General features: G+C 41.8%; 1 protein-coding gene across 1 annotated transcript in view; it reads right to left on the bottom strand.

Annotated features, from left to right (window-relative positions):
• The window catches only part of PIR (pirin), a 102,250-nt gene extending 75,891 nt beyond the window's left edge, over positions 1-26,359 (bottom strand). Inside the window, exons 1-3 of the mRNA XM_067724680.1 lie at positions 26,069-26,359; positions 24,614-24,744; positions 6,953-7,045 (exon numbers count right to left, since the gene is read on the bottom strand). Of these exons, the coding sequence (XP_067580781.1) occupies positions 6,953-7,045; positions 24,614-24,709 (189 nt within the window). The 5' untranslated portion in view covers positions 24,710-24,744; positions 26,069-26,359. The remainder of the gene's footprint in view (positions 1-6,952; positions 7,046-24,613; positions 24,745-26,068) is intronic.
• Positions 26,360-26,792: the final 433 nt, after the last annotated feature.

Here is a 26,792-nt window from a genome sequence, read left to right as displayed (position 1 = left end):
TGGTTTTGTTTTTGTTTTTTTCAGGAAATTATTAGACTCCTAGAAGTAGGATAATTGGATTAAAGGAGAAGAACTTTTTGCCCTGGAATTATAAGGGGTCTTATTGCTACTATGAATGGGACTGCCCCCCCCATTATATCTGGCTATTGCCTTTGGGCAGGAAAGTGGGTGATTTTTGCATAGTTATTTTCTATCCATTTCTATCCATTCTATTAAAAAATTAATATTTTCTATTAATAAGAGGTTTTGGTTGATGTTCTTAGCATGGTGGTGCCGAGGGGTGTCCTGGGGGTGAGGGTGGCTTTAGCTTCCTTCCTATAATCTGTTAGTGTCACCCCCAATTCACGCCAAATAAACGTATACGCTAAAATCCATACGCTGCACTGTAACGGTAACTTCAGAACAAGTCCTGTGCCCTCCAACGTGCTCCAATCACATCACCACCCAAAGCTGGATGCAGCCACCGTGGGGTTTCATTTTTATTAGCATATTACCTACAAATAAATAATTTGTCCTCCTCCTTTCCAATAGCTCTCTTATTAATAGCGTCAAAGCTTCCAGAACCATATTCAATCGTGGTGGTGCTGGTAGACATTCTCATCTTTTTTCTCACAGTGACAGGAACGTGTCAATACCTCCATGTTAGAGATGAAAGAGGATGTTCCTTGAACAACAGTCTGATGCTCAGAAAATATCCTTCTTTCCTACCTTTCCTAGAGTATTTTTTTTTCTTTCCAGAATGGATTTTTTTAAACGTTATGTTTTTATAATTAAATTTATTTACTTATTTATTTTTGGCTGTGTTGGGTCTTCTTTGCTTTGCACAGGCTTTCTGTACTTGCAGCGAGCAGGGGCTACTCTTCGTTGCGGTGCATGGGCTTCTCATGGCGATGGCTTCTCTTGTTGTGGACCACGGGCTCTAAGTGCACAGGCTTCAGTAGTTGTGGCTCGCGGGCTCAGCAGTTGTGGCGCCCAGGCTGTAGAGCGCAGGCTCAGTAGTTGTGATGCACAGGCTTAGTCACTCCACGGCATGTGGGATCTTCCTGGACCAGGGCTCAAACCCGTGTCCCCTGCATTGGCAGGCGGATTCTTAACCACTGCACCAGCGAAGTCCCTCCAGAATGGATTTTGAATTCAATCAAGCTTTTTTTTTCCCCCAGCTTTGATTCAACGATGGTATGGCCTGAGTTTGAAAGTGCAACGCAAACTAGAAAAAACAGGCCGCGTGGGAGACGGGAGGTTTGGGTCCAGTTTTAAGTTTTAGGTGTGAATCAACAGAACCCTACCCTTCCTCTAGAGGTATTGTTCAGAGGTTGCATGCAAACGCTGCTGGCTGCCAACCAGTAAATGCCAGTCTGGCTTTTCTGATGGGCACACCCTTGGAAACAGAGCGGGTTTGTTCTCCTGAACAAAATCAAAGAATCTGCTGAGGCTTGTGGTGAAAAACTTGATAAAACATTTCTAAGCCCAACTAAGGACAGAATGGAGACCATCCTAAAACATTCCTGCGAAGCAGGCAGGACGGTTCCTCCTAACGTTCTTCAACTGAAGCAGAAATGGTCAACCACGTTGGTTTCCCCAGGACAGAGGGGTTCCTAGGAAAAGGGGCCTTTCAGTGCTAAAACCTGGAAAGTCCTGAGGCTATAATTCAAAGGATGATTTTGAAAGGTACAAAATGGTAGGTGAAGGGTTCATCAACAGTGTGTGAACTTGAAGCACTTCTCTTTCAGGCAAAATTAAACTTGGGCAGGGCGTGGATTAAAAAGGAAGAGTGTTGCGCATTTTTTCAGATGGTTCTTTGTTCTGAGCATATAGAGTTGCCCTAAACAAATCAAGATACCAGGCCTGACCAGAAATAGGTAACTGCAAAATCATTCCACCCTTTACCACTTGGCCTTTCAAAACAATGCTCCCCGGAGTCCAAACTACAGGCAGGAAATATTGCGTGCATTTTCCCCTTTGTCTTGGTACCACCAGCTGTGCCTCCTCCAGGGCCTTCCTTCTTCCTCAACTTTTATGCAAGTTTTTAACAGAATATGTTTCGCTATCTAAACCGAAGAGTTAAGTTTTAGAAAATGATTAGCCATTAACTCAGTAAAATCAGGTTCTTGTTCCTAGCTCATAGAGTTATAATATTTCTTGGATAAAGAAGATGTGGTACACATATACAACGGAATACTACTCAGCCATAAAGAAGAATGAAATAATGTCATTTGCAGTAACATGGATAGACCTAGAGATTATCATACTAAGTGAAGTAAGTCAGGAAGAGAAAGACAAATACCATATGATATCACTTATATGTGGAATCTAAAATATGACACAAATGAACTTATCTATGAAACAGAAACAGACTCACAGATATAGAAAACAGATTTGCGGTTGCCAAGGTGGGGGTGGGGGAGGGACGGATTGGGAGTTTGGGATTAGCAGATGCAAACTACTATATATAGGATGGATAAACAACAAGCACCTACTGTATAGCACAGGAAACTATATTCAATATCCTGTGATAAACCACAATGGAAGAGAAAATGAAAAAGTATATATATGTATTTATAGACACACACACACACATATATATAACTGAATCACTTTGCTGTACAGCAGAAATTAACACAACATTGTAAATCAACTATACTTCAATTAAAAAATAATATTTCTGGTTTGGAGGGTCATCTAGATAAGTGACTCCTAGGTTGAGTTGGCACCTGAGGTTCCAGGTGATACCACTGCTGGTTCACGGATCACACTTGGGGTAATAAGAATTTTGCAGGATAATATTCTCCACATTTCTTTGATCATGTATCACTGTTAGTTTAAAAAATTATGAGCAGGGACTAAACAACATATATTTAGTTCTATTTTATATTCATGTGTTAGTCCAGCATAATTTCAGTTTTCTTTAAAAATATAAACATGAGTTCTAATATTTTATTTCAGCACAGCACTGACTCATCTCGCACAAAGCCTATTTTGAGGGCCATTTATCTTGATAACATACCCATTATGTTAACATGCAGTGCATGCTTGTATTTCTCCAGGCATAAGAAAATCACTGATCCAGGGGACCTATTCCATCTTTGCATAAGAAATTGTTAAAAAGGGCTTCCTTCTGTTGGGTTGTATCTATGCTTTGTAACTAAAGGTCTACCTTTGGGGGCGTGCAAAACAAGCCAAATCCTTGTTAACACTATTTCAACTCCTATCATTGAAAAGGGCCTGATTTCCTTAATATGCAAAGAGCATTTATAAAGCAATAAGAATAATACCACCAACCCAACAGAACAAAATAGGCCAAGAATATAAACATGTATGGTAAAAAGATGCTTAAAAATGCAAAGAAGGGCTTCCCTGGTGGCACAGTGGTTAAGAATCTGCCTGCCAATGCAGGGAACATGGGTTCAAGCCCTGGTCCGGGAAGATCCCACAGGCCACGGAGCAACTAAGCCCGTGCACCACAACTACTGAGCCTGCGCTCTAGAGCCTGCGAGCCACAGCTACTGAGCCCACAGGCCGCAACTATTGAAGCCCACATGCCTAGAGCCTGTGCTCCACAACAAGACAAGCCACTGCAATGAGAAGCCCATGCACCGCAACAAAGAGTAGCCCCCGCTCACCACAACTAGAGAAAGCCCACACACAGCAACGAAGACCCAATGCAGCCAAAAATGAATGAAAAGATATCCAACCTTGCTCAGATAAGAAAAATTCAAATTAAAACTGATGAAGCATTATTTTTCACTTGTCAAAATGGCAAAGATAAAGAAAAGTTGGGTAAATATATTGTGTTGGTGATGCTGAAGGAAAACAAGTACCCTCATACGTTGCTCTGGTCATGTCAACTGGTGCAATTTCATGGCAGATGCTTAATGAAGCCATCAAAGATTAGTCTTTTGTTTTTGTTTTTTTTTTTGCGGTACGCGGGCCTCTCACTGTTGTGGCCTCTCCCGTTGCGGAGCACAGGCTCCGGAAGCGCAGGCTCCGGAAGCGCTGGCTCAGCGGCCATGGCTCACGGGCCCAGCCGCTCCGCGGCATGTGGGATCTTCCCGGACCGGGGCACGAACCCGTGTCCCCTGCATCGGCAGGCGGACTCTCAACCACTGCGCCACCAGGGAAGCCCCAGATTAGTCTTTTTTTAAACATTGGGAAACTGTTAACAGTATAATGTTAGGAAATAAAAAAGACACAAAACATATACAGCATACCAGAAAAAAAAGTACTGGAAGAACAATAGCAATGCCTATTTCTGGATGGTAAGGTAACAGGTGATTCTAACTCTGTTCTTTATACTAATTAGCATTTTCAAAATTTACAACAAGCCTGTAGAAAATGCTCCAGGGAGGAGGTGAGGAGAGCCTAGAAGTGCACCTGGTTTTGAACTGCAGACTATTGAAGTTCACAGTAAGAGACAGCTGGGTCCTTAGCTTACCTACACTCCTGGGGGAAACTGGTACAATCGATTCTAGTTATTTACAGTAGCGATGTTCTATAAAGTTGCCATGATCACTGAATGAGCCAACACTGAACCTCTGCTCCTGGGGAAATAAAGGGCTACGTTCCTGCGAGCCTCAAGTCACAACCAAGAATCAATACGTAACCTCCTGTTATGTGTGCTTCTGTTTAAAGACACCTTACTGAATATATATCACTGATTCATTAACACTGAACTCACGGCCAGCAGCAGTGTAACTCACGCCTGAAAGAAGCGTCTCTGACACACGTATTTTCTCCATGAGGCCCCTCACAGCCTTCTTGCACTTAGGATCACTGGACAGCACTTAAAACAGCGAGATCACCAACAAAAAGCACAAAAATGTGGCACTAAATAGACCTCAAGAAGGACACCTGTTTGCAGTATGAGAGCTGAAACAAGAAGGCAGAGCATCGTCTTGCTGACCCTCAGCTGAGAGCATGTGCACATTGGGCTGCTCTGCGCATGCCCGTCAATGACGGCGCAAGCACCACAGTTACAAATACATTTAGTGAGTAGGTGAATTCACGAATATAGAATCTACAGACGATGAGGGTTGGCTATAGTTACAATTACACTTTTCAGGAAAATGCTTTACTCAAAAGTAAAGAGCCGAAAATCGATATTCTACAGCTGGACCCCTTCCCAGAGTAGTTTAACATTGAGCACTGTACAATTTATAAATTGTAACTTAGAAAGGAAATTAGGGACTTCCCTGGAGCGGGTTTGATCCCTGCTCAGAGAACTAAGATCCCGCATGCAGCGTGGTGTGGCAAAAAAAAAAAAGAAAGGAAATTAAATTTTCTTTCAATAATGGAAAGGAAAGCAACGTGTTTCATCATTCATTTTATTTAATATATTTGTCGTCTTCAGCAGAAACCTTCTCTTTTTACTATTCAATTAAATTCAGCCAGGAGTGACTGAGAATCTCCACCAGGAGAACATGGAGATGGGCGGGATGATGTGAGCTGAAGAAACTTACAGTCCTCTTGGGTGTGGGAGGGGGAGGTTGAGGCAATTCCTCATTTTAATACAAAACAGAATATGATCAAGGCCACCATAAATATCTAACATGTATGAGTGGAAAAATCTAATGCTACGGCGGCCAAACGCAGGAGAAAGGGTATCCTCTCGGGACTGTCTGGAAAACATGATGGAGACAGTAATATCTGAAAAGATCTTGAAGGATTAGTAAAATGGTAGCTGGAGCTGTGGGATGGAGTGGTGAGAATGTCCTGATACCAGAGGCAGAAGAGCACAGTCAGAACTCAGCATGAGTGTAGGCGAGGTGAAAGGCATGCCTTCCATTACTGCTGTAAAGCAAGGCACAGTGGCCCCGAAGTGGTCACAGAGAAGAGAACCAGAAGGCAAATGGCTAAGTGACAAATGGAAACCAGCCCAACGACCTTAATCCTTCATACTGTTTCCAGAAGCTTCTAGGCTTATTCTATTTTCACACTGCAGAGGTTTACTCTTTACCTGTCCATCTTTTACATCCTTAACTAAACCCCATACTGGAGGCAAGCAGGGGTCATGCCTCATTCTTCATTAGCCTCCCCTTCCTCTGCCTCTGCCCAGTTCCCCCAACACACAAACACACACATCCCAACATACAAAAGATCACCTGACACCATGCTTCATGTCATCAGACATCAATAAATATTTGCTCATTCAGTAGTGGACTTGACAAACACACTAAGCCCTGGTCTGTTTCCTTAGAATACAGGTTTTCCTCAGGGAGCAGGTGACTGAACTTGGCTGGGAACTGTCCCTGCATCTTTCCCCACAGTATCTGTGTGTGTGGAGAATGGGAATCTTTGAAAGGGCCCCAATATTATATTACACATTCTTATTTTCTCACTGAACTAAAACTGAAAATAAGTGTTCAGCAGAATCTATAGACTTTACAGTTAAATTTGTAAATGTATATATTTGGCCTTAAAATTCTAATTTTTAGGCCACGTTCTGTTTCGGCCCCTTGATTCTGTAACTCCTTAGAACTGAGTTAAATACTAACAGTGTTCTTGGATTGTCTTTTGGGGTGTAAAATATTACACTACATGAGATTAAACATTTCTGAAAATTCTTGAAGAGAAGCAGGTTTTCATATAAAAGTATTTTAATCACATCTTAAATTGTTTCTTCTACCTCCAATAAATTATTTTAATTATATAAATACTTTAAGAAGCCAATTCTTCCCTTTTTTAACTGCTGAGATAGGAATAGATCCAGTGGCACAAATTCAAACAAATTCAAAGAAGATTAAACACAGTAAATATTTAAATTTGAATATATTTCATGTAAAATAGATATTACAATTCTGTTAACAACCAGTCTATAGCCAGGAACTTATAAATTAATTTTTGCCTATTATTCATTGCTCTTAAATTTGAATTTTCTATTAGAAGTGATTACTAACTTTAAGAACAGAGGTAAATTTTAAAATACACAATTCTGTGGTCAAATTCTTTTACTTACTATTTCAAAACCTCGGTGCGGGTGATCAGGAAATCCACCTGGTCTACCGCCTTTAAATTCATCAAACAGTAAAAATGGATCCAGATGTTTTAACTGAAAAAAAAAAAAAAATCCAGCAGATTAGATGTGCCTTTTAAGCCACGCTACTCGGGGCTACATTCAAGAAGAGATCTAGCAAACCTAATTAAAAATGATTTGACTAATGAGCAACTTTTTGCAATGCTAGTTGCTTTCAGGAAAGAACTCCTTACACACCCACACACACACACACACACACACACACAAACACGGATTCACTAAGTTAAACAGTTGACATTTTATGAGAAGTGGACAATTTATGATTGTCTAAGATCTGAATAGTCAAGCACAATTGAGATACAGTCTATATATAAACAGATTCATCACAGGGGAACAGACTAGAACATTAATTACTGTGCTGTGATGATAAATGCTCTGGAGAAAGACAACACACAGGAGCGTAGGGTGGGATCAGGGAAGGTTCTACCAAGGAGGTGTCACTTGAGCTGGGTCTTGAAGTACATGTAGAAGTTAATCAAGAAGTGGGAGAAGGAAGAATATTCTAAATGAAAGAGCAGAGAAGCAGCTCGGCAAACTTGAAAAACTGCGAGGAAACTACTGAAGCAAAAGAAGCACATGGATTTATGATGAGAGATGGGCTGAGGATACAGGCCAAATCTTAAAGGAGTTTGGGTTTTATCCTGAAGGTGATGGGTTTTCATCAGGTTGACACGATCAGATCTAGAAAGACCACCCTAGCATACATGTGGAAGATGGTCTGGAAAAGGAAGAGACGTGAGGCGAAGAATATTCAGAAGGTGATTTCAACAGTCCAGGCAAGGACAAAGGCCAGAACTAAGGCAATGGCAGTAGTGATGGAGAATGGGAAAAACGAAGAGCATGAGGGCTTCCCTGGTGGCGCAGCGGTTGAGAGTCCGCCTGCCGATGCAGGGGACGCGGGTTCGTGCCCCGGTCCGGGAAGATCCCACATGCCGCGGAGCGGCTGGGCCCGTGAGCCATGGCCACTGAGCCTGCACGTCCGGAGCCTGTGCTCCGCAATGGGAGAGGCCACAACAGTGAGAGGCCCGCGTACCGCAAAAAAAAAAAAAAAAAAAAAAGGAAGAGCATGAGATCCCTCCCAAATTTCTAGCTATGGGGCCTGGGAGGACAGTAGGGCCATCCAGAAGCACAAGAAACATAACAGAAGCAGCAGCCTTGAAGTAGTCAAGGTGACTTCATTCTAGGTCACGTTGAGTTTGAGATATGTATATAAATATTTATATAAATAGAACTATGAATATTCAGTGTCCAGTATATTGTGCAAAAGCTAGATGGCAACTGAAGATAAATCTTGAGCCCAAATTAGAGGCAGAAACAGATTTGGCTGTCATCAGCGTATCTTTATGTTCATCTTGGTTATTCTTGGCCATTTGTTAGTCTACACAAATTTTAGAAAACTTAAAAACATATACAAACAAAAATGTTAGACTTTTGATTGGACTTGCTTTGAATCTATGGATCAATTTGGGAAGAAATGACATTTATATAATACTGAGTTTTCCTACTCATAAACATGGTTATCTCCATTTATTCAGGTCTTTGAAAATGTCTTTCAATAGGATTTATAATTTTCTCCATACAGATTTTGCATATATTAAACATTTTTTCTAACATACTTTTATAGTATTGTAAATAGTATTTTCATTGAGGTATAACTGACATACAACATTATATTAGTTTCAGATGTGGAAGGTAATTTTTTTTTTTTTTTTTTTGTGGTATGTGGGCCTCTCACTGCTGTGGCCTCTCCCGTTGCGGAGCACAGGCTCCAGACGCGCAGGCTCAGCGGCCATGGCTCACGGGCCCAGCCGCTCCGCAGCATGTGGGATCCTCCCGGACCGGGGCACGAACCCGTGTCCCCTGCATCGGCAGGCGGACTCCCAACCACTGCGCCACCAGGGAAGCCCCGAAGGTAATGATTTGATATTTGTAAATACTGCAAAATGATCACCACACTAAGTCTAATTACCATCTGTCACTACACAAAGGTACTCTCTTAGCAACTTTCAGATATGCACTACCATAACCTGTTGAGTTTCTATGTACTAACAACAAACTATTAGAAAGAGAAATTAAAAAAAAATCCCATTTACAATTGCATCAAAAAGAATAAAATTCCTAGGAATAAATTATCCAAGGAGGTGAAAGACCTATACACTAAAAACTATAAGACACTGATGAAACGAAGTGCAGATGACACAAATAAAAGGAAATACATTCTGTGCTCATGTCCTGGAAGAATTAATATTGTTAAAATGCCTATATTACCCAAAGTATTCAATACAATCCCTATTAAAAGGAAATACATTCTGTGCTCATGTCCTGGAAGAATTAATATTGTTAAAATGCCTATATTACCCAAAGTATTCAATACAATCCCTATTAAAATCCCAATAACATTCTTCATAGAAATAGAACAAACAATCCTAAAGTGGGTACGGAACCACATAAGACCCTGAATAGAACCAAGCTGGAGGCATCACACTCCCTGATTTCAAACTATATCACAAAGCTACAGGAATGTAAACAGCATTTTTAACTAATGTTTTTGAACAGTCTGCTGCTGGGGATTAGAAATGTGAATAGAGGGACTTCCCTGGTGGTAAGTGGTTAACACTCCGTGCTTTCACTGCAGGGGGCACGGGTTCAATCCCTGGTCGGGGAACTAAGACCCTGCAAGCCACGCGGTGCAGCCAAAAAATGTTAAAAAAAAAAAAAAAGAAAAAGAAAGAAACGTGAATACAAAGGCGATTTTGAACACTGCTAAGCTCTTATTAATTTTAATAATTCATCTGTAGCTTCCTTTGGGTTTTCTTTGCAGACATTCATCACCAGTATATTTATCAATAAGCTTTTGGCCAATAGTTCACAAAGGATTTTTTGCTTGCATTAGATTAAAGCTGAGGCAGGCTGCCATTTCTCTGGGTTTTGCTGGGCCAGGCTGGCCTCTACATGTCTTCTCATTCTGGGTCCCAAGATGAAACAGTGGCCACTCTCTAGGACGTGCTGTTCTCATAGCCAAGGGCAGGAGCCAAATGGTGCACAATCCCAGTTACATTGTCCCATTGGTCAAAGCACGTGACGTGGTCGAGCCCAAAGGCAGACAGGAGGGCACTTAAACCCGCCCTGTGGACTCATGGGTAACGCACCCAAAAGTGGCTGGGAGTGTATAATCTATTACAGGGAGGGAGTGAATATTTGGGAGTAATATTCCAACCAACAGCCATCAGCAAATAACTGTTTTCCGCCCTTTATTTTCAACCCTTATACTTTCTATTTCTTTTTCTGTCTTCTTTCAAGCTGGCCCCTCTACAAGGATGCTGAGTAGAATAGATGGTAATAGGCAACCTTGCCTAGTCCCTAATGTTACACAGATTGCTTTTTAAAGTTTCACTGGTAAGCAGGTTGTTTAATGTGGGTTTTCTGTAGATTCCTGTCGTAATGTTAGGGAATTTCCCTTTTATTCCTAGTTTACTGATTTTTTCTTCAGCATAAATGGATGCTGACTTCCAGTGAATGTGCTTTCTGCACTGATTGAGACATTATATGTTTTTTCTCCTTTAATCTCTTAGTGTTGGTAAGTTATATAAATAGATTTTCCAACATTAAACCAAATTTGCTTTCTTCAGACAATCCAAACTTGGTCATGACATAATACCTTTTTATACATTGCTGTATTTGGTTGGTTAATATTTTGCTTATGAGTCCTGCAAAAATGTTTCTAAACGAGAGGCAATTGTCCCTTCATTTGCTGTCCTTGCCTGGTCTTGATAGCAAGGTAACGGGACTTCATAACGTGATTTGAGGACCCCCTGGAGCTTCATCTCCTGGAGAGTTTGTGTATTAGTGGAATTATCTGTACCTTAAATATCTGGTAAAATCTGTCTGTAACATCTGGACCTGTTGCTTTGTAATAAACTTTCAAAATACTGATTCAATTACCCTACTAGCTATGAAACTATTCAGATTTCCTATTTTTCCTTTCTTTCTCATTGTTTTTAGACTCTAAGAATTGCTCTAACTTCCTGTCAGCTCAGCTAATTAATTTTTAGGTTATTTATTTGTTTGTTTGCTTCTTTGTTTCAGGGTATCTACTCTGTCCTATTGCTGGAAATGAAGGTACCAAACCCTCCCTGTCTCTTGTCTTGACTCTTATTTTCACTTTCTGTGGAAAAAATATGCATACACACTTGCACACACATCTGTATATACATACATGTAACACATATAGTACATACACACACACGCACACACATTCAACAAGTTACTACAAGTTTTTTAGCCTAATCAAGTCTCAATTTCTTCACTTTAAAATATGGGCTGTAAAAAAAAATAAAAAATAAAAAAATAAAAAATAAAATACGGGCTGTAAGCCATATATAGCTGGGCCACTTTGTAACCCATCTTAGCCCAGTGTTTCATCCAGTCCAATATTTAAAAGTAACTGGAAAACAATTCAAATATCTATTGAATTCTCTCAAAAATGCCAAAAGGGGCTTCGGCTTAAAGATTTCAAATCAGCCCTCCTCCTCTCCAATAAATGTCTCCAATATTTCCATCGTCTCTCACTCTAACCCTTCAAATCTCCTCCACCCATGTGGAGGCAGCTCCTCCCTTTTCTCCTTCTCCCCCTCACCTTCTGAACTTATTCTTTTCTCTCCCACCAGTAATTCTCTGTCCTTTCCAGTGAAAATCAGATCTCAGATCCTCTCGGTCTCATCCTGTCTCTCATAATTCCATTTCAGCTCAGTGAAAGCCCAGGAATGGAACTGGGGTTGGGAGGAGGAGAGGCTGAAAATTCTCATACCTTATTATACACTGCTGCTTCTCACAGGATAATACACAGCTTGAAGGCCTGGAAACAATGAATGGAGAACACCTGGTCCAGAGCCTAAAGCAGGGCAGGCTCTACATAGATGGGCGGATCTGTTACGTTGTACCACTTCCATAAATCTCTGAGACACAACTACTTGCCAAACAAAGGGTCTACAGCCTCAAGATGGCTTTTTACTTCTACATTATTGTGGTTCTATGGTATTAAAATGTGGGTAAAGATGAGATCAAGAGATGTGCATTGCTTCTTGGGATCAGTTTCCTATGAGCAAATATGTCCTGCTGTTAACTAAATCATGAAAAGAAGAGGTTCCCTCTTTCCAGTACTACCCTCATCACCATCTGCCACTTAAGAGACCAGTAGGTATTCATTGTTTGGAAAGTCCTATTTGCGACATCTGGATCGCATATCCAACCCTTCTGTCACCAGTCCATGACATATGGACACACACACAAAGAAAGGCAGCACAAGAAGCCTGCAGAAGCCAGGGGGCTGGATGCGGTGAAAGTCAGAGGGATGAACTGTTTATCTGGCTAAAGGATGGGGCACGTGTGTAAGAGACACTCTTCCTCCGACAAGCAAGAGTATCTGCATCAGACTATTGTCCTAAAGTGTTATTTGCAGGTTAGCTATTAGCCCTCACCAAAGTTCCTCACATTCTCTAAACAGTCAGCATGTATCCAAGAACATGTTAGAGAGACACCTGTTATCTGCAAGACAAGCTCTGAGACATATAAGAACTCTGACTTTTTTAAATGTCTTGACTTGGTCCCCAACTCAGTAAACTGATGATCTTTCAAAGTTTTTGAACGATATAAGAATTTCCTTTCCTTCAAACACTTCCAAATCTTTTAGCTGCCACCTTCGGCTGGCAGCTTCCAAGCTATTTCTTTGGATCTCTTGAGAAGGCCAGCTGAAACCTGTGGCCACCACCCCTCCGGCCTGTGGTGCTCCTGTAACAAAGCTTCAGCAGCCTGGCATTTTACTGAAATCAGGAAGCACCGGAAGTAACCAGGAATATCACTTCCTTGGGGACAGGGCCAACGTTATGCTTTTCTATGATGCTCCACTGAATCTAGAATAATTCTGTGTACACAGAAGGTACTCCACCAACATCCCAAGTGGTACTTGTGCTAGGTCCCTAGCTTCCCTTGTAGGTAGGTGTGGTCGTATGACCAAATCTGGCTAATGAGAGGAACTGGGTGGGACTTTTAGGGAAATCCCTTATAAAAGGAGATAGACAGCTGGCATATATCGTTTTGCCTTTCCCCTCCTTCCTCCTTTCTGCCCCCAAGGGCAAATGGTTGCTACTGCTCTGACAGCGTCTTGGACCATAACGGGATACAGTAAGAATGCAGTAAGAAGGATGAACTAAGATAGAACGAGCATGGGTCTCTGGTAAGTGTGAAGCTTCCAGGCCCACCCTGGACCACCTACTTTTGGATTTTCCAAAGAGAAACACAAATCCTTACATACATAAACCACTGGTTTCGGAGGATGCTTTCTGTTATACACAACTGAGCCTAACCTAACTGATATAAGGGCAATGCCTGTTTTTTACATTATTTTTTCTTCTTTTAAATTATTGTCTCCGGAGAGGACCCCCCCAACCCTCCCAACACCTGACAAAAGGCCAGGCTACATCAAGATAATATGGCAGCAAAAAAAGGCAGAGGCCCCCAAAGGTAGACTCCCAACACCTCAGACTATCCCCTGGGCCTAACTCAGCCTCTAGACTGGAGCCTGAGGGTAACAATGAGAAGGTAGAAGGAAACTGCCAACACGTAGTCCAGACTGAGGTCGAAATATGGCCTTGAATGGACTTGACCTGTGACTCTGTGCTCCTCTACCTTGACTCAAGGTCTAGAGACACTGTTAATGGAGAGCGCCATCTACAAGTCCTGCATCAACTAGGACCAAGGTGGTTTGATATTAAGAGACTCTTACAATTTTAACTGTGATAATGGGATTACAGTTATTTTTTTTAAGTAAAAACTGAAATATTTCTGAATGAAATGAAATGATTCACTTCAAAATACTCTGACGGAAGAAATGGACGGGGACCAAGATTGGAAACAAGACTGCCCATGAGTTGATCACTGTGGATGCTGGGTACCTGGAGAGTCATTATACTATTTTCTACTTTTCTACGTTAGAAATTCTTCCTAATAAAAAACATATACAGGCATACCTTGTTTTATTGCACTTAGAGGTATTGCGCTTTGCAGATATTGTGGTTTTTACAAATTGAAGGTTTGTGGCAGCCCTGCGTCAAGTGTCTATCGGTGGCATTTTTCCAACAGCGTTTGCTCACTTTGTATCTCTGTGTCACACTTTGGTAATTCTCACAATATTTCACACTTTTCCACTGTTATTCTATTCGTTATGGTGATCTGTGATCAGTGATTTTTGACGTTACCACTACAACTCACTGAAGGCTCAGATAACAGTTCACATTTTTTAGCAATAAAGTATTTTTTTAATTAAGGTGTGTACATTGTTTTTTTGGACACAATGCTATTGCACACTTCGTAGACTATAGTATAGTTTAAACGTTAAGTAATTTCTGTATGCACTGAGAAACCAAGATAATCACGTGACCTGCTTTACTGCAATATTCGCTTTATTGCAGTGGCCTGGAATGGAACCCGCAACATCTCTGAGGTGTCACTGCATGACAGTGGTCCAAGGAAAATCACATCAGCAAGGACTGTCTGGTGGAAGGGGAAGTGGGGCATAGAGGCAAATGCAGGTGATGGGTGGGTTTCCCTCCTGCTGGAAGCATAGAGGAACCACCCGTCAGCATCATGCTGTGCGATCATTTCAATTCCAGCTTGGGGCTGTCCCGGCCCACACACAACTTTAATGGAAGGTGCCAGGCAGCCCAACTCCATCCTGTTTACCATTCATCACCGAAAGAGCACTGTGAATTCCTCCACCTCCACATTTACAGTCACAGGGAATGTGTCACCTAGGGCCACTAACATCAAACACTGTTGTAAATTCTACACTAAAATAGCTCTGGGCTCCAGATTTCTTATGAGATTTTATTTTCTACTGACAGAGCCTTGGTGCAAAAAGTTTGAAAAGTAACCACCTTGAAGTGAGAGTGATGCTTTCCTCCTCTGCTGATGGGAGGGTTGGGGTCCATCTTTCTGGCAAGCTGGCAGTGTGCGGAGTGCTAACAAATAGGGTAACAATCTAAATGGTCAAATGCAGGGCCAGCATCATCAAAAAGTCTACAAATAATAAATGCTGGAGAGGGTGTGGAGAAAAGGGAACCCTCCTACACTGTTGGTGGGAACGTAAGCTGGTGCAGCCACTGTGGAAAACAGTATGGAGGTTCCTCTGAAAACTAAAAACAGAGTTGCCATAAACGTCCCTCGACAGATGAATGGATAAAGATGTGGTACATACATACAAGGGAATATTACTCAGCCATTAAAAATAATGAAATAATGCCATTTGCAGCAACATGGGTGGACCTAGAGATTATCATACTAAGTGAAGTAAATCAGACCAAGAAAGACAAATATCATGATTCCACTTACACGTGGAATCTAAAATATGACACAAATGAACCTGTCTATGAAATAGAAACAGAATCACGGACATAGTTAAGAGACTGGTGGTTGCCAAGGGGGAGGAGGTCGGGGTTAGCAGATATAAGGTTTTATATATACAGAATGGATAAACAACAAGGTCCTACAACATAGCACAGGGAACTATATTCAATATCCTATGATAAACCATAATGGAAAAGAATATTAAAAAAGAATATATATATATATATGTATGTGTAACTGAATCACTTTGCTGCAGAGCAGTAATTAACACATTGTAAATCAACTATCCTTCAATAAAAATTTTTTTAAAAATTAAAAAATAAAAAATGTAGGGCCAGGAGTAAGAGAATAATGGTATGCTCATACACTGGAATATGTCATAACTACTTAAATGGTGTTTACGAAGAATTTATAATAACATGGGAAGTCCTTTTGCTACCCTCTTAAATGAAAAACTAAGGACACAAAATTCTTTATTCTGTACAACTAAAATATTTAACTATACACAGACAAAAGGAAGCATGCTTTGTCTTAACAGTGATTAAACCAGAGTGATGGCATTAGGAATGATTCCTATCCATTTATTTTTCTTGAGGGTAGAGGCACACCTGGGGCATGGCATTAGTAAAATGCAGAGGTCTTTAAAGCATAGGTTTTCAGCCAGGGACTCTTTTTTTTTGCGGTACGTGGGGTCTCTCCCGTTGCGGAGCACAGGCTCCAGACGTGCAGGCTCAGCGGCCATGGCCCACAGGCCCAGCCGCTCTGCGGCATGTGGGATCTTCCCGAACCGGGGCATGAACCCGCGTCCCCTGCATCGGCAAGTGGACTCTCAACCACTGTGCTACCAGGGAAGCCCAGCCAGGGACTCTTAACTGGGAACCATGGATACAATTCAGGTAAACTTGGCTGGGGGAAAAAAACAAACACACACACACACACATTTTTGTTTTCACTAACCTCTAACTGGAAATTTTTTTCTTCTGAATTTTTTTGTAGTAAAACAAACATAACATGGAATTTACCATTTTAACCGTTTGTAAGTATACAGTTTAGTGGCATTAAGTACATTCACGCTGGTGCGCAACAAGTCACCACCACCCAGCTCCAAAGTAAAATGTAACATTGCCTTTAATTATGGATGTAGTCAAAGAACCACAGTAATTTACCAGGACCTGTGACTTTGCCCCCAACCGAAATCAAAGCTCCTTTCATATCACATCATAGCTGTTGCAGGTATACCGAACTACTGTTCATGCCCCTCACAGATTTGAAATTAGGTAGTTATGAGAACCGCCACCAGATCTCCTTATTGAATGTCACTAGAGTTGTTATTTAAGTTACTAGATTACAGATTTGTTCTGTAATATTTTGCTAACCATATTTCAATACAAAGGTTTTCCTTTGTATGTAATACCATGCCTAAGCCCCACCCCACACAGCCCCCAGGGCCTTTTCCAGCCCTGTGGGTCCTGAGCATTGGCCCCGCCCACCACCCAAACTTTGCCCTTGCTTAGGCCCTGCCCTCCACAGCTAAGGCCTTCCCCCCACCCTGCCTTTTTTTTTTTCTTCTCCCACCTCCTCTTTTTTACTATTGTGGTACTGATTTACCTTCCAGCTGTTGATTCATCTATATTTTTATTTTTACAGTCTTTCTAACATATCTGTTAGCTTCCTAGTCTAATTTTATCTTTTACTTTGTCATTGTTCTTTTTTTGCTGCCCCACGCAGCTTGCGGGATCTTGATTCGCAAGCCTGGGGTCAGGCGGAAGCTCCTGTGGTGGGAGCTCTGAGTCCAATCCACTGGACTAACAGAGAACCTCAGACCCCAGGGAATATTCATCAGAGTGAGGCCTCACAGAATTCCTCATCTCAGCACCAACACCCAGCTCTACCCAATAGCCTACAAACTCCAGTGTGGAAAGCATCAGGCCAAACAACCAGTAAAACAGGAACACAATCCCACTCATAAAAAAAAAATGAGACAGCAAAAAAATATGTCACAGATGAAGGAGAAAGGTAAAAACCTGCAAGACCAAATAAATGAAGAGGAAATAGGCAATCTACCTGAAGAAGAATTCAGAGTAACGATAGTAAAGATGATCCAGAATCTCGGAAACAGAATGGAAGCACGGACTGAGAAAGCACAAGAAGTGTTTAACAAAGGTCTAGAAGAACTAAAGAACAAACAAACAGAGATGAACAACACAATAACCAAAATGGAAAATACACTAGAAGGAATCAATAACAGAGGCAGAAGAACGAAAAAGTGAGCTGGAAGACAAAATGGTGGAAATAACTGCTGAGGAGCAGAATAAAGAAAAAAGAATGAAAAGAATTGAGGACAATCTCAGAGACCTCCGGGACAACATTAAACACACCAACATTCGAATTATAGGGGGTCCCAGAAGAAGAAGAGAAACAGAAAGGGACCAGGAAATTTTTGAAGAGATAATAGTTGCAAACTTCCCTAACATGTTAGGGGAAGGAAATAGTCAATCAAGTCCAGGAAGTGCAGAGAATCCCATACAGAATAAATTCAAGGAGAAACACGACAAGACACATATTAATCAAACTATCAAAAATTAAATACAAAGAAAAAATATTAAAAGCATCAAGGGAAGAGCAACAAATAACATACAAGGGAATCCCCATAAGGTTAACAGCTGATCTTTCAGCAGAAACTGTGCAAGCCAGAAGGGAGAGGCAGGACATATTTGAAGTGATGAAAGGGAAAAACCTACAACCAAGAATACTCTACCCAGCAAGGATCTTTCAGATTCGATGGAGAAGTCAAAAGCTTTTCAGACAAACAAAAGCTAAGAGAATTCAGCACCACCAAACCAGCTTTACAACAAATGCTAAAGAAACTTCTCTAAGCAGGAAACACAGGAGAAGACAAAGACCCACAAAAACAAACCAAAAACAATTAAAAAATGGTAACAGGAACATACATATCGATAATAACTTTGAATGTAAATGGATTAAATGCCCCAACCAAAAGACACAGACTGGCTTAATGGATACAAAAACAAGACCCATATATATACGCTGTCTACAAGAGACCCACTTCAGATCTAGGGACACATACAGACTGAAAGCAAAGGGATGGAAAAAGATATTCCATGCAAATGGAAATCAAAAGAAAGCTGGAGTAGCAATACTCGTATCAGATAAAATAGACTTTAACATAAAGACTGTTACAAGAGACAAAGAAGGACACTACATAATGATCAAGGGATCAATCCCAGAAGAAGATATAACAATTATAAATGTTTATGCATCCAACATAGGAGCACCTCAATACATAAGGCAAATGCTAACAACCATGAAAGGAGAAATTGACAGTAACAAAATAATAGTACGGGACTTTAACACCCCACTTACACCAATGGACAGATCATCCAAACAGAAAATAAATAAGGAAACACAAGCTTTAAATGACACAACAGACAGATCTAATCGAAAATTATACAACATTCCACCAAAAGTGGCAGAATACACTTTCTTCTCAAGTGCACATGGAACATTCTCCAGGACAGATCACATCTTGGGTCACAAAGCAAGCCTCAGTAAATTTAAGAAAACTGAAATCGTATCAAGCATCTTTTCTGACCAAAATGCTATGAGATTGGAAATCAATTACAGGGAAAAAAAACTGTAAAAAACACAAATACAAGGAGGCTAAACAATACATTACTAAATAACCAAGAGATCACTGAAGAAATCAAAGGGGAAATCAAAAAATACCTGGAGACAAATGACAATGAAAACACGACGATCCAAAACCTATGGGATGCAGCAAAAGCAGTTCTAAGAGGGAAGTTTATAGCTATACAAGCCTACCTCAAGAAACAAGAAAAATCTTAAATAAACAATCTAACGTTACACCTAAAGGAACTAGAGAAGAAGAATAAACAAAACCCAAAGTTAGTACAAGGAAAGAAATCATAAAGATCAGAGCAGAAATAAATGAAATGGAAACAAAGAAAACAATAGCAAAGATCAACAAACCTAAAAGCTGGTTCTTTGAGAAGATAAATGAAATTGATAAACCATTAGCCAGACTCATGATGAAGAAGAGGGAGAGGACTCAAATGAATAAAATTAGAAATTAAAAAGGAGAAGTTACAACAGACACGGCAGAAATACAGAGCATCCTATGAGACTACTACAAGCAACTCTATGCCAATAAAATGGACAACCTGGAAGAAATGGACAAATTCTTAGAAAGGTATAACCTTCCAAGACTGAACCAGGAAGAAATAGAAAATAGGAACAGACCAATCACAAGAAAGAAATCGAAACTGTGATTAAAAATCTTCCAACAAACAAAAGTCCAGGATCACATGGCTTCACAGGTGAATTCTTTCAAACATTTAGAGAAAAGCTAACACCCATCCTTCTCAAACTCTTCCAAAAAATTTCAGAGGAAGGAACACTCCCAAACTCATTCTATGAGGCCACCATCACCCTGATACCAAAACCAGACAAAGATACTACAAAAAAAGAAAATTACAGACCAATATCACTCATGAATATAGATGCAAAAATCCTCAACAAAACACTAGCAAATAGAATCCAAAAACACAATAAAAGGCTCATACACCATGATCAAGTGGGATTTATCCCAGGGATGCAAGGATTCTTCAATGTATGCAAATCAATCAATGTGATACACCATATTAACAAATTGAAGAATAAAAACCATAACATCTCAATAGATGCAGAAAAAGCTTTTGACAAAATTCAACACCCATTTATGATAAAAACTCTCCAGAAAATGGGCACAGAGGGAACCTACCTCAACAAAATAAAGGCCATATACAACAAACCCACAGCAAACATCATTCTCAATGGTGAAAAACTGAAAACATTTCCTCTAGGATCAGGAACAAGACAAGGATGTCCACTCTTGCCACTATTATTATTCAACACAATTTTGGAAGTCCTAGCCACAGCAGTCAGAGAAGAAAAATAAATAAAAGGGATACAATTTGGAAAAGAAGAAGTAAAACTGTCACTGTTTGCAGATGATATGATACTATACATACAGAATCCTAAAGATGCCACCAGAAAACTACTAGAGCTAATCAGTGAATTTGGTAAAGTTGCAGGATACAAAATTAACGCACAGAAATCTCTTGCATTCCTATACACTAATGATGAAAAACCTGAAAGAGAAATTAAGGAAACACTCCCATTTACCACTGCAACACAAAGAATAAAATACCTAGGAATAAACCTCCCTAGGGAGACAAAAGACCTGTATGCAGAAAACTCTAAGACACTGATGAACGAAATTAAAGACGATATAAACAGATGGAGAGAGAGACCGTGTTCCTAGATTGGAAGAATCAATATTGTATGTTGACTATAGTAAAATGACTATACTACCCAAAGCAATCTACAGATTCAATGCAATCCCTATCAAATTACCAACGGCATTTTTTACAGAACTAGAACAAAAAAATCTTAAAATCTGTATGGAGACACAAAAGACCCCGAATAGCCAAAGCAGTCTTGAGGGAAAAAAACAGAGCTGGAGGAATCTGACTCTCTGACTTCAGACTATACTACAAAGCTACAGTAATCAAGACAATATGGTATTGGCACAACAACAAAAATATAGATCAATGGAACAGGATAGAAAGCCCAGAGATAAACCCACACACCTATGGTCAACTAATCTATGACAAATGAGGCAAGGATATACAATGGAGAAAAGACAGTTTCTTCAATAAGTGGTGCTGGGAAAACTGGACAGCTACATGTAAAAGAATGAAATTAGAACACTCCCTAACACCATACACAAAAATAAACTCAAAATGGATTAGAGACCTAAATGTAAGACTGGACACTATAAAACTCTTAGAGGAAAACATAGGAAGAACACTCTTTCACATAAATCACAGCAAGATCCTTTCTGACCCATCTCCTAGAGTAACAGAAATTAAAACAAATAAATGGGACATAATTAAACTTAAAAGCTTTTGCACATCAAATTAAAACATGAACAAGGCAAAAAGACAACCCTCAAAATGGGAGAAAATATTTGCAAATGAAACAACAAAGGATTAATCTCTAAAATACACAAACAGCTCATGGAGCTCAATATCAAAAAAACAAACAATCCAGTTAAAAAATGGGCGGAAGACCTAAATAGACATTTCACCAAGGAAGACTTAGAGATGGCCAAGAGGCACATGAAAAGATGCTCATCATCACTAATTATTAGAGAAATTCAAATCAAAACTACAATGGGGTATCACCTCATGAAGGTCAGAATGGCCATTATCAAAAAAGCTAGAAACAATAAATGCTGGAGAGGCTGTGGAGAAAAGGAAACCCTCCTACACGGTCGGTGGGAATGTAAATTGATACAACCACTATGGAAAACAGTATCGAGGTTCCTTAGAAAACTAAAAATAGAACTACCAAACTACCCAGCAATCCCACTACTGGGCATATACCCTGAGAAAACCATAATTCAAAAAGAGTCATGTACCAAAATGTTCATTGCAGCTCTATTTACAACAGCCAGGACATGGAACCAACCTAAATGTCCATCGACAGATGAATGGATAAAGAAGATGTGGCACATACATACAATGGAATATTACTCAACCATAAAAGGAAATGCAACTGAGTTATTTGTAGTGAAGTGGATGGACCTAGAGTCTGTCATACAGAGTGAAGTAAATGAGAAAAACAAATACTGTATGCTAACACATATATATGGAATCTAAAAAAAAAAAATGGTACTGATGAACCTAGTTGCAGGGTAGGAATAAAGAGGTAGACATAGAGAATGGACTTGCTGACATGGGGAGGGAAAGCGAAGCTGGGGTGAAGTCAGAGTAACATCGACGTATATACACTACCGAATATAAAATAGTTGGCTGGTGGGAAGCAGCAGCATAGCACAGGGAGATCAGCTCGGTGCTCTGTGGTGACCTAGAGGGGTGGGATAGGGAGGGTGGGAGGGAGGCTCAAGAGGGAGGGGATATGTGTATGCCTATGGCTGATTCACTTTGCTGTGCAACAGAAACTAACACAGTGTTGTGAGGCAATTATACTCCGATAAAGATGTATTAAAAAATAAATAAAAGTAAAAAACATTTTTCTGAGAAGGAATGGATAAAACATTATTCTGAGAATGAACTGATGGTTTTCAGCAGACCTCCAAAGGGGTTCACAAGACCAGAAAAATTGAGAACTCCTCAGCAGATGTGTTTCTGACAGATGGAGTAATTAAAGTATTAGCTACCCTCAACATACAATAGTGGGTTTGCTGATGGGTATTCGAATTCCCCTGTTGGCGATGTGGCCTAGTATAAAATGACACCATGCCCACCTGCATCTTCCCAACATCCACTGTGCATTTAGCCCTTAGAATAATCCTGTTTGCGTGTGTCCCTTCGGAAAAACCATGTTTGACAGACCTCAAGAGACATTCTCAGATGAATAGGAACCTAACGGTGGGAAGAGTATGAGAATATCAGAGCAGAATTTAAGAAGAGGAACAAACCAGCCTCACTTTTCAAAAAGAATCCATTTCCCTAATATACTTCTTCCTTTATTCAAAAATATTTTTTGGAAGATAAGTTCAGCATCACTAATTAGGGAAATGCAAATCAAAACCACACTGAGATATCACCTCACATGTATTAGGAAGGCTATTATCAAAAAGACAAGAAATGACAGTGTTGGTGAGTGTGTGGAGAAAAGAGAACCTTCGTGCACTGTTGGTGGGAATGTAAATTGGTGCAGCCACTATAGAAAACAGTATGGAAGTTCCCCCCAAAATTAAAAGTATAACTACCATACGATCCAGCAATTCCACTTCTGGGTATTTATCCAAAGAAAACGAAAACACTAACTTGAAAAGCTGTATGCTCCCCCATGTTCATTGCAGCATCATTTACAATAATCAAGACATAGAAACAACGTAGGTGTCCACCAACAGATGAACGGATAAAGAAAATGTGGTGTAAATATACAACGGAATATTATTCAACTACAAAAAAGAATGAAATCTTGCTGTTTGCAACAACATGGATGGACCTTGAGGGCATTCTGCTGAGTGAAATAAGTCAGAGAGGGAAACACAAATACTGTATGATCTCATATGTGGAAACTAAAAACAAGCTCATAGATACAGAGAACAGACTGGTGGTTGCCAGATGTGGGGGTGGGGTGAGCAAAATGGATGAAGGAGGTCAAAAGGTACAAACTTTAAGTTACAAAATAAATGAGTCATGAGGATGGAATATACAACATGGTGACTATAGTTAATACTGTACTGCATATTTGAAAGTTGCTAAGAGAGTAGATCTTAAAAGTTCTCATCACGAGAAAAATAATTATGTATGATGACAGAAGTTAACTAGACTCGTGATCATTTTGCAATATATACAAATACTGAATCATTGTGTTGTACACCTGAAAGTAATGTTATATGTCGATCATACCTCAATAAAAAGAAATCTGTTTTTGGAATCTGGGGCTGGGCACTGTACTCCTTGGGCGATAACCACCATTTGATGACCTTTCTATGCGAATAAGATTTTCTTTTCCGCCAAGTCTCATGTCTCCCATAATTTTCAAATAAAACTGCTCTCTAATGTGGAAAGATATCTGCCTCACCTACAATCACCTTCTCTGAGGGAAGCCCCCACTTACCTCCCACCAAGAGGTCCACAAAGTTGGGTCTCAGGGGTCTCTCTAAGAATTCAGATCCCTGGCAATGGCTGACTGGTCCAGGGTAGAGACCTGACCCAAGCCGAGCCGGTCGGATTCTCTCTCCTGGGAATTTGGGATGGGGCCCCAGTGTCTCTCCTTGGTGCTTTGACCTGTGGGCATGTAAACCCGGGGGTATCAGGTGGGTGAGCCTGGTGAAGTGCCCACAGAGGCTGACAGATAAACCCAGGATGGGACATGGGTGTGCAGAGAGGGTCACAGAGGTTTCACCTCAGGACCACCGGATCCATATTACAGAAACCCCCTTGGGACTGGGGCTGCTCCGGGGAGGACCCCAATTGCTAAGTTTAGAGTTGGTTCCCAAGGCACCCAACAGGGCGGCTCGTGATTGTCTCATGCCCTGTCTTCCCAAGTTTATCCTCAGGGTCCCACCAGTCCTTTCTGCTAAAAAGCAGGAAACAGCCACCCAACTAGCCAGCGTACCTCAGGTCTGCCGATGCTTCTGCGGACCCGCGCTCCAACCCCTTCCCACTGCTCGCGGCTGAGCAGTGAGAGGGTAACCTTTTTGGACCACGCCATGCCCAAGGCTAAAAAGAGAGCGTTCTGAGGCTGAGCTGTAGACGACAGAGGGCAAGAGGAGGAACAACAAAACAGAGAAATCATCAAGGAGGGACCACCCAAGGACTATAAAATATAGGATACGAAATTCACACCTGCCCCAAGTATTAACAGCTACAACTTTTAAATTGCTTACTCTGCACAAGACCTGGGCTAGGTGCTTTAAAACAAGCATAATGATGGTGAACGCGTGGGAGTACTAACTAGGTTCCCAGCACCCTACTAATGATTTACAATGTTTAGCGGGTGTAGTCCTACGACCACCTTTGGCGAGGGTTAGTGGTAACAGCTCCGCTGGGCATTGACTAAGGACCTCGAACGCTCACTTTATCTGCTTTACATGATTGAAGTCCCTCGACCTCCCCCCCACCCTGCGCTGCCCCATGACGGAGGTGCTACCTTGAGCTGAGAGAGATCTGTGTGGCGACACAGGGAACACGGAGAAAAACCAACAGGTCTGGGACTCTCACCTGAACATGCCAAAGACCTTGACATTGAAAGGGATCTTTGAGGGTCATCAAATTCAAAGACCCATCTATCCCTGAAGCTCAGGGTCAACTTAAGTAGCAAGAAATCTTGGAGCTTTCATGTGAAGTAGAGCACAGGAAACTCATGGAGGAGGTACCCTTGACAGTGCTATCCGTATTTCGGCACCCATCCACAGCCCCAATCCAAAAGTGTTTCCTCTTTGTGGGTCGAAAGCCTACTCAACGGCATATCACAAAACAGGTATAATCAACCCCCTTTCCAGTTCAAATGCTTGCATACAATACCCGCAATTCCTAACGCTCTTCTGCAAACTGCGTATAATCCTTTCCTTCAAAGATTCCCACTCAAACCAAGAGAGATGCTTCAGCAAGAAGCATACTCTGGAGCCACACAGCCTGGGTCTGCATCCCAAGTTCACCAACGTACCAGCTGTGTGACCTGAGGCCAACTGCTAAGCCTCTCTGTTCCTCAGTTTTTCCACCTGCGAAATAGGAGTAATAAGACTGCCTACCGCAAAGGAGTGTAGTCAGCGCTCTAAGAACGTGAGCTGCTGCTACTCAGAGCACTGTGCGGGGCAAAGACCTCCAGGCAGGCAAGCGAGGCTCACCCTAAATGTGCCCTCCCCGAGGCAGGCAATCAATAAATATTTACTGGGTGCTGGGCTGTGGGGCACCAATCCTCCACGCCGTACATAACTGTCATCACCTACCTACACCCATCTTGAAAGTATTGGTATTTTACGCCCCGCCCCCTCAATTTGGACTATTTCTGGGTCTTTCCAGACTCCTACAATTAAATTCTATGCACGTGAATCATTGATGAGGTACTTACCAGATCAAAGTGGTCTGCAGAAAGAAAAGTTGTCTACCACTTGCACCCAATTGCAGAGGACTATTTAAGCATCTCTGGCCATCGCCCTAGGAGATTCCCCTGGGAGTCTGAGACGGGCCGGAGAGGGCGGGGTCCTGCTAACTGATAGCCGGCACCCGCCCGGCCCCGCGGGCGTTCTGTAGTCCCGCCCGGTGAGGGCGGCTGCTGCAGCCCGTGCGGCGGGGGAGGCGTGGAGAAGGTGGGCTCGGAGGGCGCCGCGCACCTGCCTCACGGTGACTCAGCACTTCGCTGCCGGCGGCCGCAGGGAGGCGGGAGGCGGGAGGCGGGAGGCGGGAGGCGGGAGGCGGGAGGCGGGAGGCGGGAGGCGGGAGTGTGTGGGTCTCTGGGGCCCTGGGCGGGGTTGATACTCCTTGATTGACAGTTCGCCGCCGCGCGGATCCTCTCGCTCCGCCCCCCACCGCTCCCCCGCCCCCGCCTGACCTCGACGCCCCTCCCGCCCCCTAGAGCTGCGCGCTGGGCCCTGGGAGCGGGGGTTTGACCTGGCAGGTGTTCTGTTCAGGGCGAAGGCCCCAGTGGACCTTCTAGGACACCTGTCTCTACCTGGAGTGCGCTGGTCACGCAATCCGAGGAGCTTGGCGGCACGGGTTTCAATCCTGCCTCCACCACTTCTAGCTGTGTGACCTTGGGCAGATGGCTCAGCCTCTTTGTGCCTCCGGTTCCTCCA

The sequence above is a fragment of the Pseudorca crassidens genome, chromosome X (genome assembly GCF_039906515.1).
Source record: "Pseudorca crassidens isolate mPseCra1 chromosome X, mPseCra1.hap1, whole genome shotgun sequence".
Classification (NCBI taxonomy): Eukaryota; Metazoa; Chordata; class Mammalia; order Artiodactyla; family Delphinidae; genus Pseudorca; species Pseudorca crassidens.
This window is presented reverse-complemented; position numbering and strand designations above follow the sequence as displayed.